Source organism: Thamnophis sirtalis, unplaced genomic scaffold (genome assembly GCF_051295495.1).
Source record: "Thamnophis sirtalis isolate CommonGarterSnake01/CBP01778 unplaced genomic scaffold, rThaSir2_p1.2 scaffold_7, whole genome shotgun sequence".
Classification (NCBI taxonomy): domain Eukaryota; kingdom Metazoa; phylum Chordata; class Lepidosauria; order Squamata; family Natricidae; genus Thamnophis; species Thamnophis sirtalis.
Window position 1 is genome coordinate 15,405,699 of NW_028261387.1, and position 27,998 is coordinate 15,433,696.

The 27,998-nt window shown below is 37.9% G+C and overlaps 1 protein-coding gene across 1 annotated transcript in view; it reads left to right on the top strand.

The window, feature by feature from the left end:
- LPAR3 (lysophosphatidic acid receptor 3) overlaps positions 1-27,998 on the top strand; it is a 34,704-nt gene that overhangs the window by 672 nt on the left and 6,034 nt on the right. The window contains exon 2 of the mRNA XM_014053050.2: positions 13,881-14,637. Coding sequence (XP_013908525.2) covers positions 13,902-14,637 — 736 coding nt within the window. The 5' untranslated portion in view covers positions 13,881-13,901. The remainder of the gene's footprint in view (positions 1-13,880; positions 14,638-27,998) is intronic.

The window sequence follows — 27,998 nt, forward strand, 5'->3', positions numbered from 1 at the left end:
GCAGAAAGTGAGTAGAGTATTGCTGGAGGAGGTAACCCCGAAATAAATAGAAGTTGCAGCAAACTTTTATTGCCTCCCCAGAGAAAAAGAAGCTGGGATTAGCCAGTACTACCTCTTTTCATGTTTGGTAAAGGTTTGCTCAGAAAGCCATTTCTCCATATTAGCTGGTTTTCCAAAGGACATCACCAGTTTAAAATGTGTGGCTTTGGCTTTAGTGTGTCATGGAAAAGCAGTCTTTGGTGTACAATAGGTCCTAAACTCATCTCTGTATCTGTCAAAAGAGACTGCAGGTGAGGTGGATCCACTTTTCATGGCCAGCCCTCTATAATATTTTGCCCAGGTGAAAGGTTGAATGAGTAGCTGGTTCAGTTTTCTCTTGGGGAATATTTTTGGAACCAATTCATGCTTATATCTGGGGCAGATTAACAATGTTGGATCTTCCAAGCTCTTCACTCAGACTCAGCACAATGAAGAGGAGGAAACAATGTTTTTGGGAATCTCTAAGGTTCTTAGCTTTGGCTAAGCAGGGCTGGATGTGATTAATACTTGGATGGGATACCAGGAAATCCCAGAATTGTAAACTAGGGTTAGAAGGGGGAGGGGGATCTAGAAGAAGAAAATGACTAATAATAGTTGTACTCTTACCAAGAAAGCTACATTAACATGTTCCCCTTATGGTTTTTTTGGGGTGAAACAGAAAAAAAATGAACTTATGATTTACAGTTTCAATGATTAGAAAAAATGGATAATAGGAAAAAAAGGGGGGGGGGTTAAAACCACAGATTAAATCTGTATTTCTACGTATCACTGTTGCAAATAAAATTGGAAATTAGTTCTATTACTTTTTATTCTTTCTGAACTTTGGACTTTTTCTTTGTTCTTTCTTTTCTTTACTCATAAATATTCTTATAATAAAAATCGCACATGCACACATACATACTCAGGTTCGTGAAGTCACTAGGAAATGAGCATCCTTGGACAGAGTTGTCATCTGTGTTTCATCTGTAAAATAAAAGTGGAAACCTTAAGTGTGAGTTTTTTAAAAAAAAGATGTACTTGATAGTCATACTCTGTAATTTTCAAGTAAGAGTCAGTCACTGGGACATTGATGCCAGTATCATATTAGTTGCCTATCTGTAGCTGTGACAGATTCAGATTGTGCCTCCCAAAGGCCAATATTTGGGTTTGTAGTTCCTACTCTAGTGTCAATCACTTGCAGGAAAGCTTAATCCTAATTCACATTCCACTCCCCATTGAATTGCTGGTTTGCTCATTTTGTGAACTGTGCATGAATCAAATAAAAAACTACAGTGGAGTAAACTCTTAACTTCATTTTATTTGCTCAGCACTTGAAGTGTTTCTTTTTCTTTTCTGTTTATGAAAAAGCAGGGTTTTTTTTAAAAAAAATTAAATTTGACTGTGCTACTTTTTAGAGGCATGTATATTCTTTTGTCCTGTCCTAGTCTCTTTTTGTTACTTGATGCATTAGTCATACGCAGAATTGGGCACCCTTGAAGTTTTATGTGTAAGCCCTGGTGTTGGGGGGGGGGGGGGAATGACGAAATCTGTTTATTCAAAGGTGAGAAGAGAATTTGAAAATAATGCTTTCAGTCCTGGCAAGTAACATTGTATAGACATGAAAATGTCCCTGCCTTATATTAAAAGTAAGAAGTGAGTTTGCAACAGTGATTAGATAGGCAGAAAGCTGATTTATTTTCAATCGGGATTCAGCCATAAACTTGTGAGATTTATACAAGTGAGCTGGAGCTTTTCATGTATTGCCAGAACATAGATAAGATGTAAAGGATGGATCTCTCTGCTGACAAAAGGAGTGGCACAGCTCTTTTCAGAAGCAGTTTTCAAAGGACGAGTGTTTTAGTCAGTAATGAAAAGCAGAGTTAAGCAATTGTACTAATTAACATCTGTATCCATTTGGGATTGAGACACAAATGAATGGCTTTTTTAAAGAGGGTGCTAACTAATTCAGAATAATATGTTCTATTTACTGTTTATGGAAAGGTCATGGTCAAGAGAAGGCATAGTTTATAAGTCAGAGTCACCGAGGCTGGTAGACAAATAACTTTTAGAGGGCAAATTATGCATGAAATAGAATTGCATCACAGAGATAAAATGCTGCTAAAGTGGGTGGTAACAATACATTTCCGGTTATTAAATAATATAGACGGGACTTCAACACAGATACACTCAAGTCTTTAATGCTAAGATTTGAACATGTTTCTTGAGTTGCCCCTAATGTATATGGAAGTATTTGGTGAACACTGTTTAAAAAAGATAGTAGAACAATAATTGCTTGTTTGTTCTTTCATCTCACAGTTCCCCTAAGGACTGTCTTAGATGCAACCTAACTATCACAGCTCCGGATGGACCTGAATATGAATTTGGGAAATATTTTCATATTTGCATGTTACTTAAATTTTGATTATGTACTTTTAAATATGAAATTAGCGTCCCACCCAAAAAAGTTTTATCCGACAAGTTTGCTGGAATATGTTGCCAGATGAAAATGTTTGAAATTCTTCAAAAGGTATATACTGTATTTTTCGGAGTATAAGATGCACCAAGATTTTGAAGAGGCAAATTAAAAAAAAAGTTTCTGCACTCTGCAGACCTCCCCAAAACGACCCATTTTTCACAAAAAACGTGCCCGTTTTTCATAAAAAGTGGGGGCATGCATAGCCTTTAGGAGGCTTCCAGAGTGCTCCTGGGGGCTGGGGGGCAAAAAATGGCCCCTTTTTCACTCATTTCTGCCCTCCCCAGCCCCTAGGAGCACTCTGGAAGCATCCTAAAGGCTATGCACGGCTATTTTGGTGAAGGGGGTGGGGTTTCAGGAGGCAAAAATGCTGTATTCAGGTTATAAGATGCACCTAGATTTTCAGCCTCTTTTTTGAAGGGAAAAAGTGCGTCATACTCTGAAAAATATGCACCAGAGGATTCAGGATAGAGCAAATGCTGTCCCCACAAACATCATTTAAATCACACTATTCAGAAGGAAGTGATAGATTAATTAAATAATACATTTATTTTATTTAAAATAGGCATTTTACAGATTAAACATTTACATTTAAAAAAAGATTATTTAAAGATAATTATTTAAAGATAAATATGTAGTAATATTTTGCATAGCAACATGTTATTTTTCAATGCTAGAAAATAAGACTTCTAAAATATGGATAATTTTTACTGTCAGCTACAATTAAATGATCATCTTGTTGCATTTATATGCATATAAAAATGATGTCCTGAAAGTAAATTATCTGTCAAAAAGGACTTATGAATGCTATAGCTGAAGGATTGGACTGTTATTTTGCATCACTGATAAGAATTCGGCTTTTTTTTTCTAGGGGAAAAAATCATTCTGTGTTGAACTAGAATACTGTATGCAAGTAAACAAACAAAGAATGTTCTATCTTTCCATTCTGTGCCAGATATTATATTCCCAAGTCCTTGGGAGGGTAAATTAACAATATTCTGATCATGCTATCTCTCTCATTTTTTTGTACTCAGTACAAAGCATGAAATGAGAAAAATATACTGTTTATGGCCTGCTGGCTATTGATAGCAACATGGGCATTTTTAACTTTGCTTTCTTTGAGTTTTGGAAGAACACCGGAAACTGTAACAAAAATATACCTTGTAGTAGGATGCAAATCCTAGATTTGCCTAGTTTGGACTCTTATTTTATTTTCAGCCCACTGTAATCAAGACATTTTAAGAACCTTGAGGGTGCCTCTTTATAGCCCTCTAAAATCAAAAATTGCTTGGATCTTCTCCGGCTGAAGAATATAAACAGTTCATGTTGACATTGTTAATTCAGCTTTGAATACTGTCCCACATGTATATAAAATCAGATTATAGCAACGTAGGTTTAGTAAAATACAATTAGTTCCCTGATTTAGTTTCTTTAAAGTGAGTCAAGAATTGTACCCAGTAAAACACATGTCTTTCGTTCACATAAAATCCCAAATTCATGAGCTTTCCAATCAATACATTTTAGGGATACACAATTGGAAAATATATATCTAGCTGCTAGCTTTTAAGGTTTTAGACACAGTATATGGACCAATATATTCTTCAACATATGAAGAGAAGTGTGACTATTTTTAAAAATCCTTTTTATCTGTTGACCATGCAAAAAGCCAAAAGAAGTTAAAAACTGGAAGGGAGGGACTATGTTGGTGTGAATATGAGCCAATATTTTTAGATATACATTTAGTGACTCCTGATTTGACAAATGCTCATGGTTACAGTGGTAATTTAAAAAGTACTTTACAATCTTCACATTTAAGATTTTTGCAGGCCTGTAAAGCAAAGGAAAGCTTAAGTAAGATCACAAGCACAGTCATGGTTTCACATAGTGGTGACCTCACTTAATGACTGAGTTGCTGGCCCCAAATGTGGTGTCTAAAAGAGGACTACTTCTATGTTCCTTCCATGACAGTTGTCTGAATATTATAGGAAAATAATATTTTACTTTAACACGGATGCAAGTAATCTCAGTTGCTATGTACATGGTAGTTACGTATTTCTTTGGGAGGATCCAAATATCAAATGCTATTTGTCAAGTTGGGATATCTTCCTTGGATCTTGCCATTTATCCTTCCTTGAGTGCAGGAAAAAAAATTGTGTTTTACTAGAAACTAGAAAAATAAAAAGTGAAGCATATTTGGAAATACCAAGAAATAATTGAATTTTTCATTTTGTTTTATATGCACTAGCCACATGGATTTAATAGCAATGAACGGAAACGGAATATTCCTCCATGATAAGCAGCATTTGTAGAAAAATGAAGTAACATGCAAAAGGCTTTGTGATAGCCTAAGAGATTATTTCCACATTATAGACTGAATTGCCAAGTCTTCCTTTAGATCCCTACTCTGGGAATCTCTAAATGAAAGCTTAGCCATGACCTTTTTAGTTTAGACTCCCATGTATAGACTTCCTAAACCATAATTTCAGAAGATCTTAAATTACAAAAGACTCTATAACCTAAATTTGTGGTAACTAGAGATGTACTGGGTGTCTGCCTTCAACAAGTTTCAGAACGTTTAAAGTAATAACTTTAACTGGAAGAATATACTATAGTGTAAAGTGACCTATAATATCATACGGGATTGCACAACACTTTTTAAAAACTGTGGCTTCTTTCTATATTTGTTTTTCATGGCTAGATCATCACTGAAAGAAAGTGCTGCCAACCGTTGATCGTTTTGTTGTGGATTTTTTTGGCTTAAGATTCTTTTTGTAGTTTGGTTAACAATCATTGGCAGCTGGAATACTAACACATTTGAATATCTGGTTTAAGTATATCTTCCTTAGACTAAATATACAATAAAATATAGTATAGTTTAGTATCTATAGAGATGTGGTATAAAATTGCGTAAGGATTGGCATGTCAGTCAAGAACCTATCAAATATTGACAATTACTGTGGCCATATTTTCCTATGAACTGCTGCTGCTGCTAGAAATCTTCTGTTCAATTAATAAACCTTTTAAATATCTGTCTTTTAAAATCTAAATTCCATTCCAATATTTCTTTTCTGTAAACAGAATTTTAATATGCCCTAACCAGAGGTAGGTTCCTACCAGTTCAGCTGAGTAGGTAGTAACTCGGGCACCCATTGTTTCTCAGATTACTTGACTGAATCTGGAAATTATGTATGTATGTATGTATGTATGTATGTATGTATGTATGTATGTATGTATGTATGTATGTATAAACACACACACACACACACACACACACACACACACACACACACCTTCTTAGGGGGTATGAAACACAATTCAGTGCTAGTTTAAGTTAAAGTTGATATATATAGAACTGTAACATGTTCCATAATTATTTTATACCCTTTCTTTCGCCTCCCCTCCAACTTTCCATCTTCCCTCCAACATTCCCCTCTACCCTACTTCCCCTCCCCCTCTACCACTCCTCTCTCCCAGTACACTCCCTCCCTTCCTTCTCACCCTCCCTCCCATCCTCTCTCCCACCCTCTCTACCCCTCTTTCTTCTATCCCTCTACTCCTCCCTTCGGTGTATTTCTACTATCTATTAATATATTCAGCTTGTCCTATTTTTACAGTGAAATTAAAGAGCAACAGTATACAAGTGCAGTCGCGCTACTTTAAAATCTAACACATACTATATATCCCCCCTCCCCCCTAACACCCCACCTCCCTCCCCCCCCGACTTCCCAGAGCCCGTACACGGTATAGGTTTTTAACAAATACAGTCTAAAATATATTAAGACAAAGGAAATAAAAAAAGAAGTTAATAACATCTCTGCATTAAACTCAGCTTCTTCCTGTTGCACTAACATGTTCCATAATTATTTTAAAAGAGGTAGTTCTCTACAGTACATACTTGTATTTTCAAATCCAACTGATCTCAGTTATGTTATATAATGTTTTATTGTGGTGGGTGACCTTATATCAACAAAGGACATTTTAAAAAAAAGAATGTGATGATACTGGATTTAATATTTGATTACATAAATGCAGTGCTCACAATGCCAGAGTTTTATGTTTCTGGCAGCTTTTCCAGAAGGCTGGTTGATACATTCTGTATCATTTGTGGCTTTGAAGTGCTGTATTTCTGAAGGCAGTGTGATTGAGAGCACATTACAGTAATGTAGCCATGGGTAACTGCCATCACAACCAGCCTTCAAGTAGGACCACAATAGGTGCAGCAGCAGAAACTAGAAAAAGCCCCTGCCTAGTCACAACCTCAAGTTGCTTATTTAGAACAAGTTTCTCCTAGAGTGCTCTATGGAAGCCTTACCACTGTCTCAACTTACTTTCTTCGAAAGAAAACATTTGAGTCTGAGCAATAGTTGTTTGAATTGGCTAAATCATATGTAAACCTCTTAAGGCCTCTGGTATAACCTTATTTCTCTGCAAGGTGACTGACACCTCCCTTATCCAGTCATTCACCTCACTCTGACCTCTTGTAGAAGCCAGATTGAATATGGATTTAGCCCACAGGTGACCGAGCTCATTTTACATGTCACCCTATGCAATTCCTCAGAATCAGAAACCCAAAGGAATCATAGGTAATCTCAGAAGACTGGTTACCTCCTTAGATATTGTCCAGTATCTAGACATGAATGAATGAAGAAATATTATCAGTCAAACATGTCAGATGTATGTTAACCAAACATCTTGTAGCTATCCTAGGGTAAATCTGTGCCTCCCCACTGAAAAGGATTTGGGTAATATAAATACAGCCACAAGGTTATGCTTTGTTGATTCCATAAGATCAAAGAACCACTTTACCATTCTTATTCCCACAGTGTAGCCTTGACACAAGCAGTTTTATTCTTGTCTTCTTGCTGCAACTCCAGGCATCTCAGAGAGAGGCTCATTGGGAATAATCTGGAAAAGTTGGTCAAGGTACTTCAGTGAAATTACAGATGGTATAAAGACCAAAGGTAATGTAGGACTGCCTGCATAGGCCAGCCCTGATATTATATGGGACAAGCCCCTATTTACCATGGTTGAGTGTGAGTTCCTGAACCTTCCTAGAACCTAGGGCATGGATGTCAAACTTGCCACATCACGTTGCCGTCATGTGACGTTTCATGACTTTTTCCCATTTGCGGAGCTGGAGTGGGCATGACCTGCCTGTGAAGACTCCAGCCCATGGGCCGTCAATTTGACACCCCTGTCCTAGGGCTTGGAGGTCCACCAGCATCCTAGGAGATTCCAACACCAGTCCTTTCAAGAGATCCTGAAAACATCCTGCCATAAAGCAAGATGGGCGGTGCACAAGTAATATTTCTGCCCTGTCATTATAACCTATTACAGACAAGCCCAGCCTGTCAAATCAGCAGTATGGTCACACCAAGCTTTCTTGAGAGATAATTACCATCTCCCTTTTCTGAGGTTGGAGTGAAATAATGGATGGATTCATATAAGGCATAATGTGTTTTGTTTTACTGATGACTTACTCTGATATCCGAATGCAGCTTTTATGGTATGAAAACTATAGTTTTTGCCTTAATACAGGGTGTGAACTTAGCTAATTGTGACTTATTCAAAAGTAATTGTTAATAAAACGTAGCATGATGTATGATCATTTATTAGAAGTGCTGAAATCCTAAATGCCAAATGCTTTGTAACTACTAATTTGTTCCTTTCATTTATTGTTTTACATATGAACTAAATTATTTCAAATACCTACCATATACTAATGGATAAATGTGCATGCTCGTAAACAATAAGTATTACAATAAAATATAGATGATTGAAAATCATCTGATCAGATCATCTTCAATACTAATCAGAAATGCATACCTCTTGCCAATTCTATTACATGAAAGCTTTTGTTTTCCTTTTGCTCTTGAAATATTCTTAAGTAAGCTTGTATGTTGCTCTGCCAAAGTACGTACTAGGCCATTAGTTTTGCAAACCCGCACTTGGTGATGGAAATCTGGTAGCAAGCCTTTTCTCTGCAAATCAAATTACACTGCATAATGTTACCTAATGTGCAGTTAATGATTCATGGTTATGTGTATACATCAACCAGATTAATTTAACAAGAATATAATCAACGCCTAATCACAGTGTTTGTTTTTACACTTCTCATTTACAAAGTTTCTCAACACTCTTCTCTCCTATAGCCTCAAACAACTGCTTTGTTTAGAGTTAACCATTTGAGGGTAGTTGCTAGCTTTTCTCAATGAGGCCATTCTGGGCCAGTCACACTCTCGGCACAATCCATCCCACAGGATTGTTGTTGTGGGGAAAATAGGGGGAGGAAGTTGTATTGGATATGTTTTCTGCCTTGAGTTATTTTTGAAAATAATAAAGGCGGGATACAAACCAACATAGCTTCCATAGGTATTAGATTAAACAAGAATTTCCCTCCGTGCTTCTAAATAGGGACAATGTCAATTTGGAGAAGCTAATCATGCTGTTTTGAAAGTTTATTGAAAATGCATATTCGTTAATCTTCGAAATTGCTTCTCTGCAGCCCACTTCATGATTTCAAAGCTTGGGTATGCTCCCTAATACTCATGTCTGAAAAAGGGCATCGAATAACCACGAGTTACAACGCACAAGGGACTTGTTCAGAAGGGCAATAATCACTTTTATCTCTATTAGTCTACATCGTCTGGCACCAAATATACTGCAACTGCAGTTGTCACTCATAAAGCTGATTTCATTCATGGTCCTTAAACAAGTTGCTTCCTGGATTCTCATGGCCAATACTAATCTAGGCAGTGTTTAGAAGTGCCGTACCTTTCTCTAAATTGGGTTGGGTTGGCTGGGGAATTCTGGAAGTTGAAATTCACAAGTCTTTAAATTGCCAAGGTTGGACACTCCTCTAAATTTTAGTTTAGTGGCTTGCCCAATAGACAGGATGATCTTTCCATGTGTCACTGTGCATCTTGGAGGGTACCTGAAACAAGGAGGGACTTATTTCTCCCAAGCTATGAGTCAACTGCAGTTATTTTTAACCAGAACATAACTTTGTGCAGTGGATGATGTGTGGGATTCCCCTTCCTAAAACATGAGGTTTTAAAGTGCAGATGATCTTTTGAACATCTGTACTTGAGGTTTTAAAGGAGGTGGGGGGCAGGAAACCCACACTCTTCAGCAGAAATTCTATTATGTCTTTTGCTAGGCCACTGCTTGAAGAGGCAAGTACGCGGTGTCTATATGGAACAAGTAGCCTGTTCTTATTCTTTGGAGATAACAATGTAAGCAAACTCTTTTTGTCATGAGAAGAATCTCCTTAATGATAACTTTCAGAATTATATGGAGGACTGAAAATAAAACAGGACAATTGCTAATAGTCTCCAGTATAATAATAGCTATTTAAAAAAAAGATTCCTTCAAGTCAATCTTGACTTATTTTAGATTTTTTTAAAATCCTGCAATAATGATGATGATGATGATGATGATGATAAATCAATGAGAAGGAACATGAAAAAATCGCGAAATACCAGGACTTAAAAATCGAAATTCAACAATTATGGCGCAAACCAGCAGTGATAATTCCAGTGGTAATCGGCACACTGGGTGCTATTCCAAAAGCACTGGAACAATTAAAAATTGACAAAATCACCGTCAGTCAAATGCAAAAAGCAGCACTGTTTGGATCTGCATGCATATTACAAAAATACGTTATGATGTCCTAGGCCCCTGGGTGGGGCCCGACTAGTAATCAATGCCAAATCCGGAGAAACAACTGGCCGCTGTGATACAATTGTGATAATGATGATGATGATGATGATGATGATTACATCCAGAAAAGTGAAGAACCAATGTTTAAGGAAATAAATAAAGGAGGCCTTTTATAGACAATTAAGTCAAAAGCTGAATATAAGAAAGAAGTAATTGAGAAGCGAGCTGAAAATTAGAAAAATAAAGCTATGCATAGCCAATACTTGAAAAGTATTGAAGGCAAAGCTGACCAAAACTAACTTGGAACTGGTTAAGATCAGGAGCACTGAAAAAAGAAACAGAAGGCTTTATTTTGGCAGCTCAAGAACAAGCCTTAGCCACAAACTGCATGAAGGCAAAAATTCAACATGTTACCACCAACAGCAAATGGCACCTCTGTAATGAGAAAGACGAGACAGTTGACCACTTGATCAGTGGGTGCAGCAAAATTTCACAAACTGACTACCTACAACACCATGACTGCGTTGCTAAGATCATTCACTGGAAATTGTGCCAAAGGTTTGGATTTGAGTACCGCAAAAACTACTGGGAAAATAGTTTTAGAAAATGAGAAAGTCAAGATCTTGTGGGACTTCAGAATTCAGACTGACAGGCACTTGGCCCACAACACACCTGACATAACAATAGTTGAAAAGAAAAAAGCATGGTTCATTGACATTGCAATACCTGGAGATGCACGAATTGAAGATAAACAGCAAGAAAAAATAACTAAGTCCTTGGTTAGGACTCGAGCTGTTGAGCTGTGAATCTCACCAAAGATTAACATATTACTATTACTATTACTATTACTATTACTATTACTATTACTATTACTATTAATAGTAACATTAATATTAATATTAACATTAACGTTAATGTTAACGTCAATGTCAACGTCAATGTCAATATTAATAATATTATTAATATTAATAATATTAATAATAATAATATTAATATCAATAATAATATAATATATAAATTAATAATAATAATATTACTAATAATAATAATATTAATATATAATATTAATAATAATAATAATATTAATATATAATATTAATAATAATAATAATATATAATATTAATAATAATAATATTAATATATAATATTAATAATAATAATATTAATATATAATATTAATATTAATATATATATATTAATATTATTATTACTATTAATATTATTATTAATAATATTAATATTAATATATAACAATAACAATAACAATCAAGATGGCGAACATACCTAATACATTTTCCTCCTCCTACTTACACCACCACAACAAATCTCTGATGTGAGGTAGGTTGAGAAAGAGTGACTGGCCCAAAATAACCCAGTTGACTTTGTGCCTAAGACAGGACTAGAACTCAATGTCTCCCAGTTTCTAGCCTAGTGCCTTAACCACTAGAGCAAGCTAGCTGTTTGGTTTAAGTTTTTGTTGATGTTAATAGCCACACATCACATACTCTTCCTCAGAAATCACAGCACCTGTTAATATAGCTGTTCAGTAACTAATTTGTAATCCTAACCTAACCTCCTAACTAGTACAGAGTTAGTACAGAGAAAGAAAAAAAAATCATATTTATCAAACTTGTAACAAACTCAGGATTCCATGGTTTGCTTCAAGATGCAAGCTCATAGATGAATACTGATGATGGTTCAATTGTAGCAGCATCCTATCATCCCTGATATCTTATATCCAAATATGAAGTGGTGCTGGACAAGGTTGAGCAGAATGCTGGTCTAGCTGGGTAATAGGAAGAGGGCTGAAATTTCCAATGAATGATGACCAATGTCAGAGAACTCCATAATCAAATAATTCCATAATCAAATATTCACTATTTTATCAGATTACTACATTTGAAAGAAGAATGTCACAGGGCACATGATGAGCTGAAATCTCTCTCTTCATTGATATAAAATGGTATGTTCATCACCAAAAAGGAAGTTAATCCAACTTGCAGTCTATAATGTTGTATTTTCATAATTCTTCGCCGAATCCTCTCTACATTTGCTCTATTTTTGCTTTTCCTTTGGTAGGATTTTGTAACAGAGGTTGCTCAGTCTGGGGATGTGTGTTTTGTTCCTTAAGGATTGTTTACGTAATTGGCTGCAAAAATATGCTGAGCTTTAATCTTCAGATTCAAAGATTTCTTAACAGGGAACCCGAATCTTCCTGTGTTTGCCAATGTATTGTTGACAGGAACAAGTAGAGGGCAGGACTGGACTGGTAGGAAGGAGTAACACTATAGCAATCAAGTAGAAAAATGGAGAGTTCTTGGTTTATAGGTGTGGTTTGCTGTTATTATACTCAAGTGGTTTTCTAATTGTAACAGATTTGCTACTGTTTCCCAAAGCTGTAGTATATCTTACTCAAGATGTTACCTTCAAACTCAGCTATTATTTTTATAAATGCAGGTTTTTACATGTTTTTTGAACCTAAGACTCGTGGATTTACATTTCCTTCAACTTTCTTTATGGATGTAAGTTTCTGAAGTAAAATATGTCTTTCTGATCATATCTTCATTGCAAGCAAAGGAGAGTAGAAAAGGACTATTTTACTCTCATTAACACAGAGAACATGGCATTTTAAATTATTCTTAGTAATGTCCAGGTGTGTATGTACTTAAGAACTGAACCCTAACTCCAACCTTAATTATTCCCTGGGCATACTGTATTGGATTTTTTTTTAAAGGTACACAATAAAAATGATTTCTTACTTTTTGAAGTTTGGGCAGATTCCATTTGAATCTGAAAATACATTTAATATTTTCAAATATTTCCTGTAGTATTCTGCAGTTGCTTTACCTTAGGAAAGAAATACGAACTGGAGCTATTCTTTTTGGCATTATTCCCAGTCCCTCTTCTTTGTTTTACCAACGGCTCTGTACTGAAGGCCCTTTGAGGTGCTTTTAGCTGGGCTATATAAAAAAAGTCTTTTTGTAATTTCAGCTTGAATGTGATTGACCAATTGAATAAAAGGAAACATTTATTCATCATCATCTAAAAAGTTATGGAGATACTAGTCATTTCTACTGAAGTCTTCTGTTTTGGTTTCCTACCATTCTGGATGTAGCTGTATCATATATTATATATTATTATATTACTTGAGAGACTGCCTGCTGCCAATTACCTCCAATAGGCTGATTAGATCCCACAGATTAGGCCTCCTCCGAATTCCATCCGCCAGCCAATGCCGACTGGTGACCACCCGGAGGAGAGCCTTCTCTGTGGCTGCTCCGACCCTCTGGAACGAGCTCCCCATGGAGATTCGAACCCTCACCACCCTCCAGGCCTTCCGCAAAGCCGTTAAAACCTGGCTGTTCCAACAGGCCTGGGGCTAAAGAGCTTTTGCCCACCCCTCGAATGGTATGGTTGTTGTGTGCTTTTAAATTGTGTATTGTTCTGTTCGTCTTTTTTATCCCTTATCTGTACCCCCTTCCCTGACTTGGATTGTGAGCCGCCCTGAGTCCCCTTCGGGGAACCTCGGCTTTATGTTTACTCCTGTATGAAAAATGTTTACTCCTGTATGAAAAATGCAGAAAGTAGAAGAAAAACCTTGATTTAATGGTATTAATGTGAATATCATTTTTGAGCGAAAATGTAATAGTTACAGCAAATGAAAAGCATAAGGAAGCAAAACTTTGTTCTAATTACATTTTTTTCTTATCTTTTCCCCACCTCTAGAATGCAATTCTCAAGTCCAGGATGAACGAATGCCACTATGATAAACGCATGGACTTCTTTTATAATAGGAGTAATGCTGATACGGCAGACGAATGGTCGGGGGCGACTCTCGTAATCGTTTTATGCTTTGGCACTTTTTTTTGTTTCTTTATTTTCCTTTCAAACTCCTTGGTCATAGCTGCTGTGGTAACAAACAAGAAGTTCCACTATCCCTTTTATTATTTGCTAGCCAACCTGGCTGCTGCAGATTTTTTTGCGGGCATTGCTTATGTATTTTTGATGTTCAACACTGGCCCAGTGTCAAGAACATTAAGTGTAAATAGATGGTTTTTGCGCCAGGGACTTTTGGACACAAGCTTGACAGCTTCTCTGGCCAACTTACTGGTAATTGCTGTTGAGCGGCACATGTCTATTGTGAAGATGAGGCTTCACAGTAATCTCACAAAGAAGAGGGTCACGTTTTTTATTTTGTTGATCTGGGCCATAGCGATTTTCATGGGCGCGGTGCCCACATTGGGCTGGAACTGCCTGTGTGACATTTCCACCTGCTCTTCTCTAGCTCCTATTTATAGCAGGAGTTATTTGATATTTTGGACAGTCTCCAACCTGGGAGTTTTCTTCATCATGGTTGTTGTATACATAAGAATCTACATGTATGTCCAGAGAAAAACAAATGTTTTGTCTCCGCACACTAGTGGATCCATCAGCCGTAGGAAAACTCCGATGAAACTTATGAAGACCGTCATGGCAGTGTTAGGTAAGATACAGTGAGCTGTGCTATTATTATCTAGTTTTAAAGAGTTTTCTCTGCACCTGTATGTATGTATGTATGTATGTATGTATGTATGTATGTATGTATGTACATTTCTATTAGTTGTTCCATCCTCCAAGTAATTAGGACTCAGCCTGTATTCTTCTGATGCATTACACAATCTTAGTCCCATTCTTCAGAAAAATATACTCAGCTTATTTACATACAGGTGAAACTTGAAAAATTAGAATATCGTGCAAAAGTTCATTTATTTCAGTAATGCAATTTAAAAGGTGAAACTAATATATGAGATAGACTCATTACATGCAAAGCAAGATAGCTCAAGCTTTGATTTGTCATAATTGGGATGATTATGGCTTACAGCTCATGAAAACCCCAAATCCACAATCTCAGAAAATTAGAATATTGTGAAAAGGTGCAATATTCTAGGCTCAAAGTGTTCCACTCTAATGAGCTAATTAAGCCATAACACCTGCAAAGGGTTTCTGAGCCTTTAAATGGTCTCTCAGTCTGGTTCAGTAGGAATCACAATCATGGGAAAGACTGCTGACCTGACAGTTGTGCAGAAAACCATCATTGACACCCTCCATAAGGAGGGAAAGCCTCAAAAGGTAATTGCAAAAGAAGTTGGATGTTCCCAGAGTGCTGTATCAAAGCACATTAATAGAAAGGTATGTGGAAGGGAAAAGTGTGGAAGAAAAAGGTGCACAAGCAGCAGGGATGACCGCAGCCTGAAGAGGATAGTCAGGAAAAGGCCATTCAAAAGTGTTGGGGACTTTCACAAGGAGTGGACTGAGGCTGGAGTCAGTGCATCAAGAGCCATCACACACAGACGGATCCTGGACATGGGCTTCAAATGTCATATTCCTTTTGTCAAGCCGCTCCTGAACAACAAACAACATCAGAAGCGTCATACCTGGGCTAAAGAAAAACATTGGATTGGATTTAGGATTTATTACATTTATATGCTGCCCTTTTCCCCGAAGGGGACTCAGGGACCTGGTCTGCTGCTCAGTGGCCCAAAGTCCTCTTTTCTGATGAGAGCAACTTTTGCATCTCATTTGGAAACCAAGGACACAGAGTATGGAGGAAGAATGGAGAGGCACACACTGCAAGATGCTTGAAGTCCAGTGTGAAGTTTCCACAGTCTGTGTTGACTTGGGGAGCCATGTCATCTGCTGGTGTTGGTCCACTGTGCTTCATTAAGTCCAGGGTCAATGCAGCCGTCTACCAGGAGATTCTGGAGCACTTCATGCTTCTGCAGAAGAGTTTTATGGGGATGCTGACTTCATTTTCCAGCAAGACGTGGCACCTGCCCACACTGCCAAAAGTACCAAAACCTGGTTCAATGACCGTGGGATTACTGTGCTTGATTGGCCAGCAAACTCGCCTGACCTGAACCCCATAGAGAATCTACGGGGCATTGCCAAGAGAAATATGAGAGACATGAGACTGAACAATGCAGAAAAGCTGAAGGCCACTATTGAAGCATCCTGGTCTTTCATAACACCTCAGCAGTGCCACAAGCTGATAGCTTCCATGCCACGCCGCATTGAGGCAGTAATTGCTGCAAAAGGGGGCCCAAACCAAGTACTGAATACATATGCATGCTTATACTTTTCAGAGGTCCGATATTGTTCTATGTACAATCCTTGTTTTATTGATTGCATGTAATATTCTAATTTTCTGAGATTGTGGATTTGGGGTTTTCATGAGCTGTAAGCCATAATCATCACAATTATGACAAATCACGGCTTGAACTATCTTGCTTTGCCTGTAATGAGTCTATCTCATATATTAGTTTCACCTTTTAAGTTGCATTACTGAAATAAATGAACTTTTGCACGATATTCTAATTTTTCGAGTTTCACCTGTATGGTTGTTGTGTAATGTTGTGGGAGGGGGACTATGCAGCTGCTGACTCAATACTAAGATTTGAATTCCTCACAGTTTTAATGCATGGATTGTTTTATTAGTGAAAAACGTTCCAATTGCAGATAAAAACTGATTCAGTTCAGAGTCACCTAAATTCCCAGGTTGGTGTTTTAGTGCAAAAAGAAAAGTCTCCCCTCAAATGACTGATTTAGATGGTAGTTTCAGCATTCACTCTTTGTGAGGTTTTTTGATATTTATGATAATAGCTTAATTTGGTCCGGTTCTTACCCATGCGAGTCCTGGGGTACTTACTTAAGGATCAGCAATAATCATGCAATTCACTTGGCATGTGGGAATTGCAGTGAAACAAGTAAACTACTGTACATAGGATATCTTGCTAAGATGCTGTATTGGAACTATTTGGTTAAAAGATAGAATCCATCAAAGGACAACAAGTATCAAAAGGCAATAAATGAGTCTGTTAATAAGCAATAGAAGCACTGAAGTGAAAAATGGGAGAAGTTTGGTTTGAATTCGATAGGTATCACATATGCTCAGTTACCTGTCTAATTTAGAGGATAATTGATGTATTCTGTACTTCAAGCATAAATAAGTCATCTTTAATTATTTAATGTAATTAATTGGTTAACAAAACTTTTAGAGCACCTTTGTTAGTTGCTTGAATGTCTAATATGGATTCTTAAAAATTGGGGTAGCTTGGTGTTCTACGGAACATTCTAGTCCAAATACCGGCATGATTTGAGAGCAAAAATTATAAGAGGATTTAGGGAATTTGTTCCCTTTAACATCACTTGTTCTGAGATATTTATTTTTACTTCTTTTTGACAATCTGGATTCTATTTCTCATCGTGCCCAATTATGACCATGCTGGCTGTAATTTAGCATATTTGAAGGATGTCAGATTAGGAAAGGCTAATGAAAAGTGCTACTTTCCTTAGCTTGTGTCTTATTTCCTAACTGTTGCAACTTAATTAGGATTCCTTTCTTAGGTAAGATACTTTCACAAAGATAATTTCTTCCCCCAAATTCAATGTCACCCGATAGGAAAGTTGTAATGTTACAAAGAAGCATCTGGTACTCAAGCTGTTGAGCAGGTGTTCAGAAAAGGAAGATGAAGCAGCCTTGAGAAGCTTGGGGGTGGCTGCTTGCACACTTTTCTACTTTTGGTCATAAGCTGAATACCTTCTTTCATAATTACAAATGCGCCACATTAATCTTCTTAGAGTTGCCTTCTTAACAGAAGATAACAAAAGAAAGCACTGCTCTGTTTTGCTGGGGACACCCATATTTTAACACTCCGAGATAGCCATAACATGCAAAAGGCAAGTTTAACATTCTTATCTGAGCTAGACTCAAGGACATAGTGAATTCAGTCTGGCAGCTGGCTTGCTTCTCATTTAATTAGAATTTAGAGGGATAGCGGAGAAAATAACCTAAATAAAAAGTGGTATACTTAATAATAATAAATATCAACAATAGTCCAAATCAAGAAAAGAGTTCTGCACCTGGAGTGCAATCTTCTATTGTTAAAAAAAGGTAACAGTTTTACTTTATCCTTTTGGCACTTCTGTGTGATATTATTTAGCGGGTAGAAAACTGTAGTTCATTTCTGAAATTAGAAATTGTTACTTGGCTAAGCCAAGTAAATTAATGTTATCACTGTTATACGGATATTTTGTATGTTTATAAATTGTTCGGTATTATTGTAATCTACTACCCTAAGCAATAAATTATGTTTAATTATAGTCATAATGCTATGTGATATGAAACTTCTAGAGTTTTTCTTTCTTCTTTAGGTGGTTATACATTTCTTCTTGTTTTCATTTCCTATCAGGGCATCTGAGACAGATGTTATTGGATGACACATCCAATACAGCCTCTCTAAAAGTAGTGCTTGATCAAACATAAAGCTTTCACAGTGAAGATTAAACTAAACCACACAGTTCACAAAAGCTTGCAGAATTTCCCAGTAGTAGTTGGTTGAAATCCAAAATATCAGCATTACATTTCCTATGTGTAAAGCCGAAACAAATACCCATATTGCTGCATTTATAAAAGGAAAGCTATTAAATAATTTGGTGCTCTCCAGAAATTTCACTGCAAATTTTTTCACACCCAGCCAGCCCATTGTTGGTAGATTATAGTTTCTGAACACAGTGTTTCAGCACAGGTGATATATAGTGACACATTTAATTTATTCCTGTTTAATACAGCTTTTCGCTGAAATGGATACTCCAAAATTTTAAAAAGGGAACTTATGCAATCATTTAAAACATAACATCAATTAACAATAATACTTAAAAGCATCGCGTAGGAGATGCATCTTTATAGATTTTTGAGATATCGAGAGTGGGGAGTCAAATGCAGTTCTCCGCTAATTCATTCCATAGCTTGGGAGCAATGCAGAACGCTAACTTCTATGTAGCAGATAAACAAACCTCTGACAGTGAGAGTATCTTTAAAAGGGCCTCTTCTGTAGATAACACCAGGACAAGTTTCCAACAACAGAGGTAGTCTTCCTAGAGTCATGACCCAAGCCATTAAGGGCTGTAATGTTAAATTTTGTCTACTAAGCAACTGACATCCAGAACAGATCTTTCAGTACTAGCAGAGCATGATTCTTATACGTTGGAGCAATTCATACATTTGGGTTTATCACTAACTCTAACTTCCAGAAGCTTTTCAAAAGAAATCCTGTATAGAATGCATTGCATTATAATAATCAAGTCAGGGTGTACCCATTGCATAGTTGCAACCATATTTTGGATAGAGAGGACCTTTGGTTTGAAAGGGGTGTGTGTAAAATAATCCATTTGGGTTAAAATTGAACCTTCAATTCAACAGAAGGGGAGGAATAGGAAACCACACATCTCCAGTTTACAATGCAGCCCTTGGCGGCCCAAGAATATTCCACAACCAATTGTGCCCTGATTCAGGCGACCCTGAGGGCACAGATTAACCTCCCACGTGGTCTCAACAGCTCTCAGAGAGTCCCAGCAACCACATAACTGCAAAAAAAATGCAATTATTCGATCCCCTACCATCGCTGTATCAGAACCTATCCTTCCATCCCCTACCATTCAGTCTCAACTGTCAGTACCTATCTTTCCGTCCCGCACACCATCAGAACTGATGAAGGTTCCCGGATGAGAAGTGAAATGTTTTCATCCTCAAGGGAGGGGGGAAACCCTTTTGTTAAAAAAAAAAGCATCTTGGAGACAACCGTTGCATAGATTACAGCACATGTACTTCATTATGCCTATATGCTCCATGAGCTACACTGGCCCCCTATTTGTTTTCATGGCAATTTACGGTACTGGTTATTAACTTTAAAGCCTTTCTTGGCCCAGGGTGGCAGGGGGGGGGGGGCGAGAGGTACTTGAGGAATTAACTGGCTTCTATTGTTTCTCTCTGAGCCAAGGTGGCGCAGTGGTTAGAGTGCAGCACTGCAGGCTACTTCAGCTGACTGCAGTTCTGCAGTTCGGCTGTTCAAATCTCACCAGCTCAAGGTTGACTCAGCCTTCCATCCTTCCGAGGTGGGTAAAATGAGGACCCGGATTGTTGGGGGCGATATGCTGACTCTGTAAACCGCTTAGAGAGTGCTGGAAGCCCTATGAAGCGGTATATAAGTCTAACTGCTATTGTTCAGGCAGGTGGGGCATGTTGTGCATCTGGTTAATCTGATGGAAACCAGGCAATGTGCCTTTTCCATAGCTGCTGTGTCTGAAGCACCATGCTGCTGGAGGTGGGGATGGCTCTGATCCTGTTTACCTTTTGGCTTTAGGATCTGGCTGCTTCCCCGAGCATGGGGGTCAGGAAAATAATTTAGCCCACATTGTTGGTATATGTCTGCAGAGATTCTCAATCATCCGGGCTGTGGCTTTCCTAAGGTTGCTTTTCAAAAGGCAACTGAACTTTCTTAGTTTTTTTCTTGAAAATATTTTGCTTCTCATCCAAGAAGCTTCAAAACTGCAGAAGATTTTGGGATGAGAAGTGAAATGTTTTCAAGAAAAAAAACCTAAGAAAGTCCAGTTGCCTTTTGAAAAGCACCTTTGGGATTGTAAGAAATGTTTTTTTCCAGCATACACTTTGGGTTTTTTAAAGTTTGTCATGATATGTATTTTTATATTATGGTTCTAACCTGTATTAGCTGCCCAGAGTTGTGTTAGTGAGATAGGAACGCAATAATTAAACATTGTTAACTTGCCAGATCTAAGCAACTCAGAAGGAATCTGAGCTGCTTAGTAGCTATCTTTATGCAGTACACACACTGCAACAGGTACTACTTTCAAATCCAGTGATTTAAAATCCGGGAGTCTACTGTAACTCCCAGACAGTGGACATATTGTTTCAGGGGAAGAACAATCCTATCCATATAAAACTGAACCTCTGCCCCAAAGAGCCGAGGTGGCGCAGTGGTTAGGGTGCAGTACTGCAGGCCACTTCAGCTGACTGTGATCTGCAGTTCAGCGGTTCAAATCTCACCGGCTCAAGGTCGACTCAGCCTTCCATCCTTCTGAGGTGGGTGAAATGAGGACCCAGACTGTGGGGGCAAGTTGCTGACTCAATTTGCTAAAAAATTTGTAAACCGCTTAGAGAGGGCTGAAAGCCCTATTAAGCGGTATAGAAGTCTAATAAATAATAATAATAATAATAATAATAATAATAAAACAGCAACAAACTGGTGGGAACATCAGCCTGAAAAAGTCACCGAAAATCAGATGGTCAAGATCTTGTGGGATTTCCGTATACAAACAGACAAAATACTGGCGCATAATACACCAGACATCACACTGGTTGAGAAAAATAAGGTCACAATCATAGACATCGCAATACCAGGTGATAGCAGGGTCGCCGAGAAGGAACATGAAAAAATCGCAAGATACCAGGACTTAAAAATAGAAATTCAACGACTATGGCACAAACCAGCAGTGATAATTCCAGTGGTAATTGGCACACTGGGTGCTATTCCAAAAGCACTGGAATTACATTTAAAACAGTTAAAAATTGACAAAATCACCATCAGTCAAATGCAAAAAGCCGCACTGCTTGGATCTGCACGCATATTACGAAAATACGTTACGACGTCCTAGGCCCCTGGGTGGGGTCCGACTAGTAACCAATGCCAAATCCGGCGAAACAACTGGCCGCTGTGATACAATTGTATAATAATAATAATAATAAAGTCCAGATCCTTGTTTATTAGTAGAACCTCAGTCTTATTCTCCCTAGTCCAACACGGTATTAAACTTAACCAGTGTCTAAGGATACCAGTTATTTCTTTGAAGTTGGATCTTGATATCATCTGCATATTCCAAAACTTTAGATGTTCTCCCCAGTAGTTTCATGTGGCATTGCGTGTGGATTTATGCTTCTCCTTTTAGTACGCAAGTGAAATTAAAATCTTGGCCGCTACATTTGAATAGAGGAAGTGGATCCGTCACTTTCTTTCTGGGCAAAGTTGTATTTTTGGGAAGGACTCTTGACACACATTTTTGAATTTTACCTAAATCCAGAATCTAAATCTGAATCTACATCCATGTAAACTATGTAAACCTGAGAGATGTAAATGTTTAGTTGTTTTCCTCCATAGGGGAACGCTGTTAATCCATTTTACAGAAGATAACAAAGAAATATATTTGGTGGACACCATTTTGGTGTCAAGATTCAATTTGCCATTAATTACTTCAATGCTCAGAGTTCTGATCAACCTTTATGGTGATAGATAACATCCTAATGCCTTTTTCTCATGGAATTCAAGCCTATAAACCTGCACCTCCAAAGCATAGTAGATATTTAGCAGCCTAAAGATTAAAAATCTTCAAGCAGGGAGGCCTTGAAATCTGAATAGGATTACACCCTGTCTCTTTGTCAGAGCTTTTTCATTCTGCAAAGCTGTGTGTCAGCAATAATTCAGCGGGCAATTTTTTTTTCCTGTCAGGAAGTATTTTCTTTAAGGTTGCACGTCATTGCAATTGCTTTTTAGAAGTTTCTAATTCTTTCTCCTATTATGTTTAGAGATAACAATCTACCTACATTTTTAAACGACTGTTTCCACTCCCTGTATCTGCATATTTTAGTGGTTGAAAAATTATTATGCTGTTTTCATTTATCCTAAGTTGTCCAATGTCTTATTTTTATTCCCCAAAACTAGTTTTCCATTTCTTAGATATTGATTCATGGCAATAAGCCAATGGGGAAACTTCCCTATGGCTAATGCTGCAATTCCTGAATTTGAATTGTTTGCTAGAGTTTAACAGTGTTAGGGGAGCCTTGACTGAAAATTCTTTTGCTATCTAGAGTCTTTGGATAACTTTTTAAGAAAGAGGGTAGTGGATTGAATAGCCACTATATCAAATTAGCTAGCATGGCTGCCATCATCACTGGAAATAAAAGGCATAGATTCTTTAGAATAAAAGACTAACTGGATTGTATGCTGACTGCTAAGATTCAGTTTGCTGTAAACCAGTGTTCGAAGTAACAATAGTCTATGAGGGTTTATATTTCTGCACCTGTATTCCAAGCTCTTGATGCTTAAAATTGGACTTAAAACTGTTTTCTTTGTTTCTGATCCCTTGCTATAAATTTTCATGTCATCGTGCATAATAGGCTCTGCCTGATACATTTGACCTTCACATTCACAGACTAAAAACTGTTATCTGCAGCCAGGTAGGGAAACCTGAAAAAAATATATCCCCTGATTCTATTTAAGTTTTTTTTTTAAGAAGTCAAAGAGTTTTGATTTTGGCCAGTTTATTCACTTCTTCTAGAGATGGTATTCAGCTCAGTTTTTGCCCAGTTTGGCGAACCAGTAGCGATGGCTGGCTGGCCACACCCCCGAACCAGTCGCCTTGTTGCCGGTTGCTCACCTTGCCTGCCTAGTCACCACTCACTCATGCTTTGTATACCGGCTGTCAAAGAAGTGGCAGCTAGCTGCTGAAAAGTCCTCTGGTCAGTGAAAAAGCTGCTGCCATTGCCGCCATTTTCTTTGCGCATGCACATCCCTTTGCCTTGAACTCCAAGCGTACTTGTAAGGCAATGGGATGCACATGTGCGAAGAAAATGGTGACGGCAGCAGCTTTTTTGCCAACCGGAGGACTTTTCAACGGTCTGCGGCAAACTGCCGCCTCTTTCTCAAAGAGGCAGCATCTGGGATGTTGCTTTGCCTGCCAGCTGCTTCCTAGCAACGGCAGCTGTTTGGGAGCCACCAAAAACTCAGGTCAGCTTGTACTCCAGAATCTGGACGAGTCGCCGTGGAAGAGAAGAAGATGAATACTTTATTTTTATTGTACATATATTTTATTTATTTATTTTTTATTTATTTATTATTAGACTTCTATACCGCTTAATAGGGCTTTCAGCCCTCTCTAAGCGGTTTACAAATTTTTTAGCAAATTGAGTCAGCAACTTGCCCCCACAGTCTGGGTCCTCATTTCACCCACCTCAGAAGGATGGAAGGCTGAGTCGACCTTGAGCCGGTGAGATTTGAACCGCTGAACTGCAGATCACAGTCAGCTGAAGTGGCCTGCAGTACTGCACCCTAACCACTGCGCCACCTCGGCTCTTTTATACACAGTATACCCATACAATGAAATTCACATAACACCCAGAGACCAGGCCCAACACATATGACAATTCCCAAACACACACCCCACCCACCAAAAATTCCCCACCCCTAAACCACCCAAGCATCCACACAACAGACCAAGTAATTCTGTCCAACAGCTCACTGATGATTGTCCTTTAGTTCATTGTTCAGTGCAATTATAGCTCTGGATAAAAACTATTCAGAAGATGTGCGGTCCCAGTTTTAATTGTTCTGTATCTTCTGCCAGAAGGTAACAGTCCAAAAAGATTGTAAGCAGGATGGGAAGAATCTTTGAGGATGTTAAGATGCGAAGATGTTGTCCCAGGCTGATAGCTGGAGCTTGATGATATTCTGGGCAGTTTTCATGATTCTCTGTAAACCTTTTTTGTCCATTGCAGAGCTGCTCCCATACCATACAAGAATGTTGTATGTCAGGACACTCTCAATGGTGCTGTGATAGTAGGACAGAAGTAGATGCTGAGAGATTTATCTTCCTGAGCATTCTCAGGAAGAACAGCCTTTTGTGCCTTCTTCACAAGCATGTTAGCATTCATAGTCCATGAGAGGTCCTCTGAGATATAAATGCCCAGAAATTTAAAACTATCAACACTCTCCACCTCCTCGCCATTTATGTACAATGGTAAATGTACATCTCTCTTCCTCCTGAAGTTAATTATAAGTTCTTTAGTTTTTTGGGTGTTAAGTGCAAGATTATTTTCCTTACACTACAATAACAGCCCTTGTACTGCTTTTCTCTAGGCAGACTCATTGTTCTTATTATGAGCCTTACCACTGTCGGTGGGGCTAAGGCCGGGGTTTTGGAGGGGAAACGGGGGCAACTGGTGAAGAGAGGGTGGGGGTAGATAGGGAGAAATCCTAAAAAATTAGTAACTGCGTCAGATACTTTAGTTCATTTACTGTTCTCTGCTTTCCTCTGAAATGAAGCTTTAAGTAGTTAACCATAACTAGAAAAATGTGGTTAAAAGAATGACTAAGTAGTCTGTACAAAAACATTGGAATTACGGTCAAAATATGTACAAATTATATGTTATATGTAGTATGTAATTGTATAAGAGAGCCGAGGTGGCGCAGTGGTTAAATGCAGCACTGCAGGCTACTTCAGCTGACTGCAGTTCTGCAGTTTGGCTGTTCAAATCTCACCGGCTCAGGGTTGACTCAGCCTTCCATCCTTCCGAGGTGGGTAAAATGAGGACCCGGATTGTTGTTGGGGGCAATATGCTGACTCTGTAAACCGCTTAGAGAGGGCTGAAAGCCCTATGAAGCGGTATATAAATCTAACTGCTATTGCTATAATGTGTACCAAGTTATAGGTAAGAAAATAAAACCAGTCACTACTGTCCTGAATTCATGATGTATCAAGCTATAAATGTACAAACTTTTGAATGATACCACATAAAGTTCTGTTGAATATTATGCTTTTTCATTCTCAGATCGATGTTTTCTGATTTCAAATACCTTCAGTCATTGTGCTTATGGGTGATGATGGGATTGCAGTTCAAAGTATATAGAAGCTGCTGGGTTGGAGAAATTGCTCTAGAAGCTTCTCAGTTTTCAGATTACTTTTACAAAAGCATCTTGGCTAAAAATTCAAAACACTGCTTTGAAAAGAAAGAATATGGCATTCCAGACAAGCCAGCACAAGACTTTTGGTTTGCTAATTTGAAGTGTGCTTAGCCCTTGTTGTGACATGCCTATATTCGAGAAGAAATGCTATTATTTCCCTCAAGTCTCTCCTCATATAAACATACATTGCTTACATTGATAGTATACAAATGTTTTGAGTGGTTGTTTAAAAATGTTCTTTCCAGAAGATGGAATGAAGGAAATAATAATTGGAGCTAGAGGATTTATCAATGCTTTAAGGGGAGACTTTAAAAGAGAAGATGGATCTAGGTTGTTAACTCTTTCAAAAGACTGTAGCAATGTTACAGGATATCTTCTAAGTCCCCAAAATCATCCATATTCTGAGAAACTAACAAAATTTTATTCTGAAGAAAATAAGACTTGCAAACCAAACATACTTGCATTTTTAGTATCATACATTAAAGAAATGGGACAATCTTATGCCTTGATGGATTACAAATTTATGAAAGTTTGGTTTAGTGATTTAAGGTGCTGGTCCAGAAATAGGTGTCTCTGAATTCTAGTCCCCGCTTAAGCATGATTGTTGGCTGGGTGACTTTGGGTCAGTCAGTTTCTCTCTCAGCCCAATCCAACTCATAGGGTGGTTGTTCTGGGGAAAATGGAAGAAGGAAAGAGTACTATATGTGTTCGTCACCTTGAGCTACTTAGGCAACTAATAAGAGACAGATTAGGAAAATCATAAAAAAAGCTTCATTACACTTTATTTACTTGTCCTGTTCAATGTTGTTCCAAATATACTAATATTGAGCCAAGGTGGTGCAGTGGTTAAATGCAGCACTGCAGGCTACTTCAGCTGACTGCAGTTCTGCAGATCGGCTGTTCAAATCTCACCGGCTCAGGGTTGACTCAGCCTTCCATCCTCCTGAGGTGGGTAAAATGAGGATCCAGATTGTTGTTGGGGGCAATATGCTGACTCTGTAAACCGCTTAGAGAGGGCTGAAAGCCCTATGAAGCGGTATATAAGTCTAACTGCTATTGCTATTGCTATTTATATATTTGCAAAACATAAAAAGACTAGCCACCTGCCAGTTATAGCTGCAATTTCAGAAAAAAATAGATGAAATTGAATGTAATTATGTTTAAAAGTTGAATTTTCCCTAACTTGGTATTGTCTAGATATGGTGGAATTAAAACTCCTATGATGATGACATCAATAGAAATTATATGTAAATTGTAGTCCAATACATTGAAGAGCAGGAGTTGGGAAATGTTGCTTAAGATCGCCTATCCTGACAATTGTTGTTAGTTATGAAGTCGTGTCCGACCCATCGTGACCCCATGGACGTTCCTCCAGGCCTTCCTGTCCTCTACCATCCCCTGGAGTTCATTTAAACTCACACTAACTGCTTCGGTGATTCTATCCAGCCACCTCATTCTCTGTGGTCCCATTCTTCTTTTGCCCTCAATCTTTCCCAGCATTAGGCTCTTCTCCAGTGAGTCTTTCCTTCTAATTAGGTGGCCAAAGTATTTGAGTTTCATCTTCAGGATCTGGCCTTCTAAAGAGCAGTCAGGGTTGATCTCCTCTAGGACTGACCGGTTTGATTTTCTTGCAGTCCAAGGGACTCGCAGGAGTCTTCTTCAGCATCATAGTTCAAAGGCCTCAATTCTTTGGCACTCAGCCTTTCTTTTTTTTTAAGTTTTTTTTTAATTTTCAAAACAAACAGAAACACATAAAATCTTCCTTTTTTACATACTGTAGAAATCATAACACTACACATTGTATACATTATTATCATTATCAATTATTTATTTAACTATATCTATCATCCCTAAATTTCACTGTTTAGCTAGTTTTAAATTATACTCTTCCATCTATCAACCTGTATCTTTCCAGTAACAAAACAGTGTCATATCTTCTGTCAGTCCTCTAATCATCTCCGTAATCAGCTTTGTATGGACTTCTCTTAGCAACTCTTTGCTTATAAGATCTGTCATGTAATTTCGATGCCCTTCTTCTGTTCCCTTAATCTGCTTATCTTTGATTGTCGGTCGTATTATCAAAACTATTGCTAATAGGATTTCTCTCTTTAAATCCATAAATTCTTTTATTTTTCCTCTTCTGTATCTTCCCATCTGGGGTAGGTTTCTCCTCCATTTAATTCCTCTTTAGTATTCCACTCTTTCCATTTTCAGAAGCAAACCAATCACCAGAAAAATATCAGAAATTTTAATTTCTTTATATTCACTTTCCTCTTCG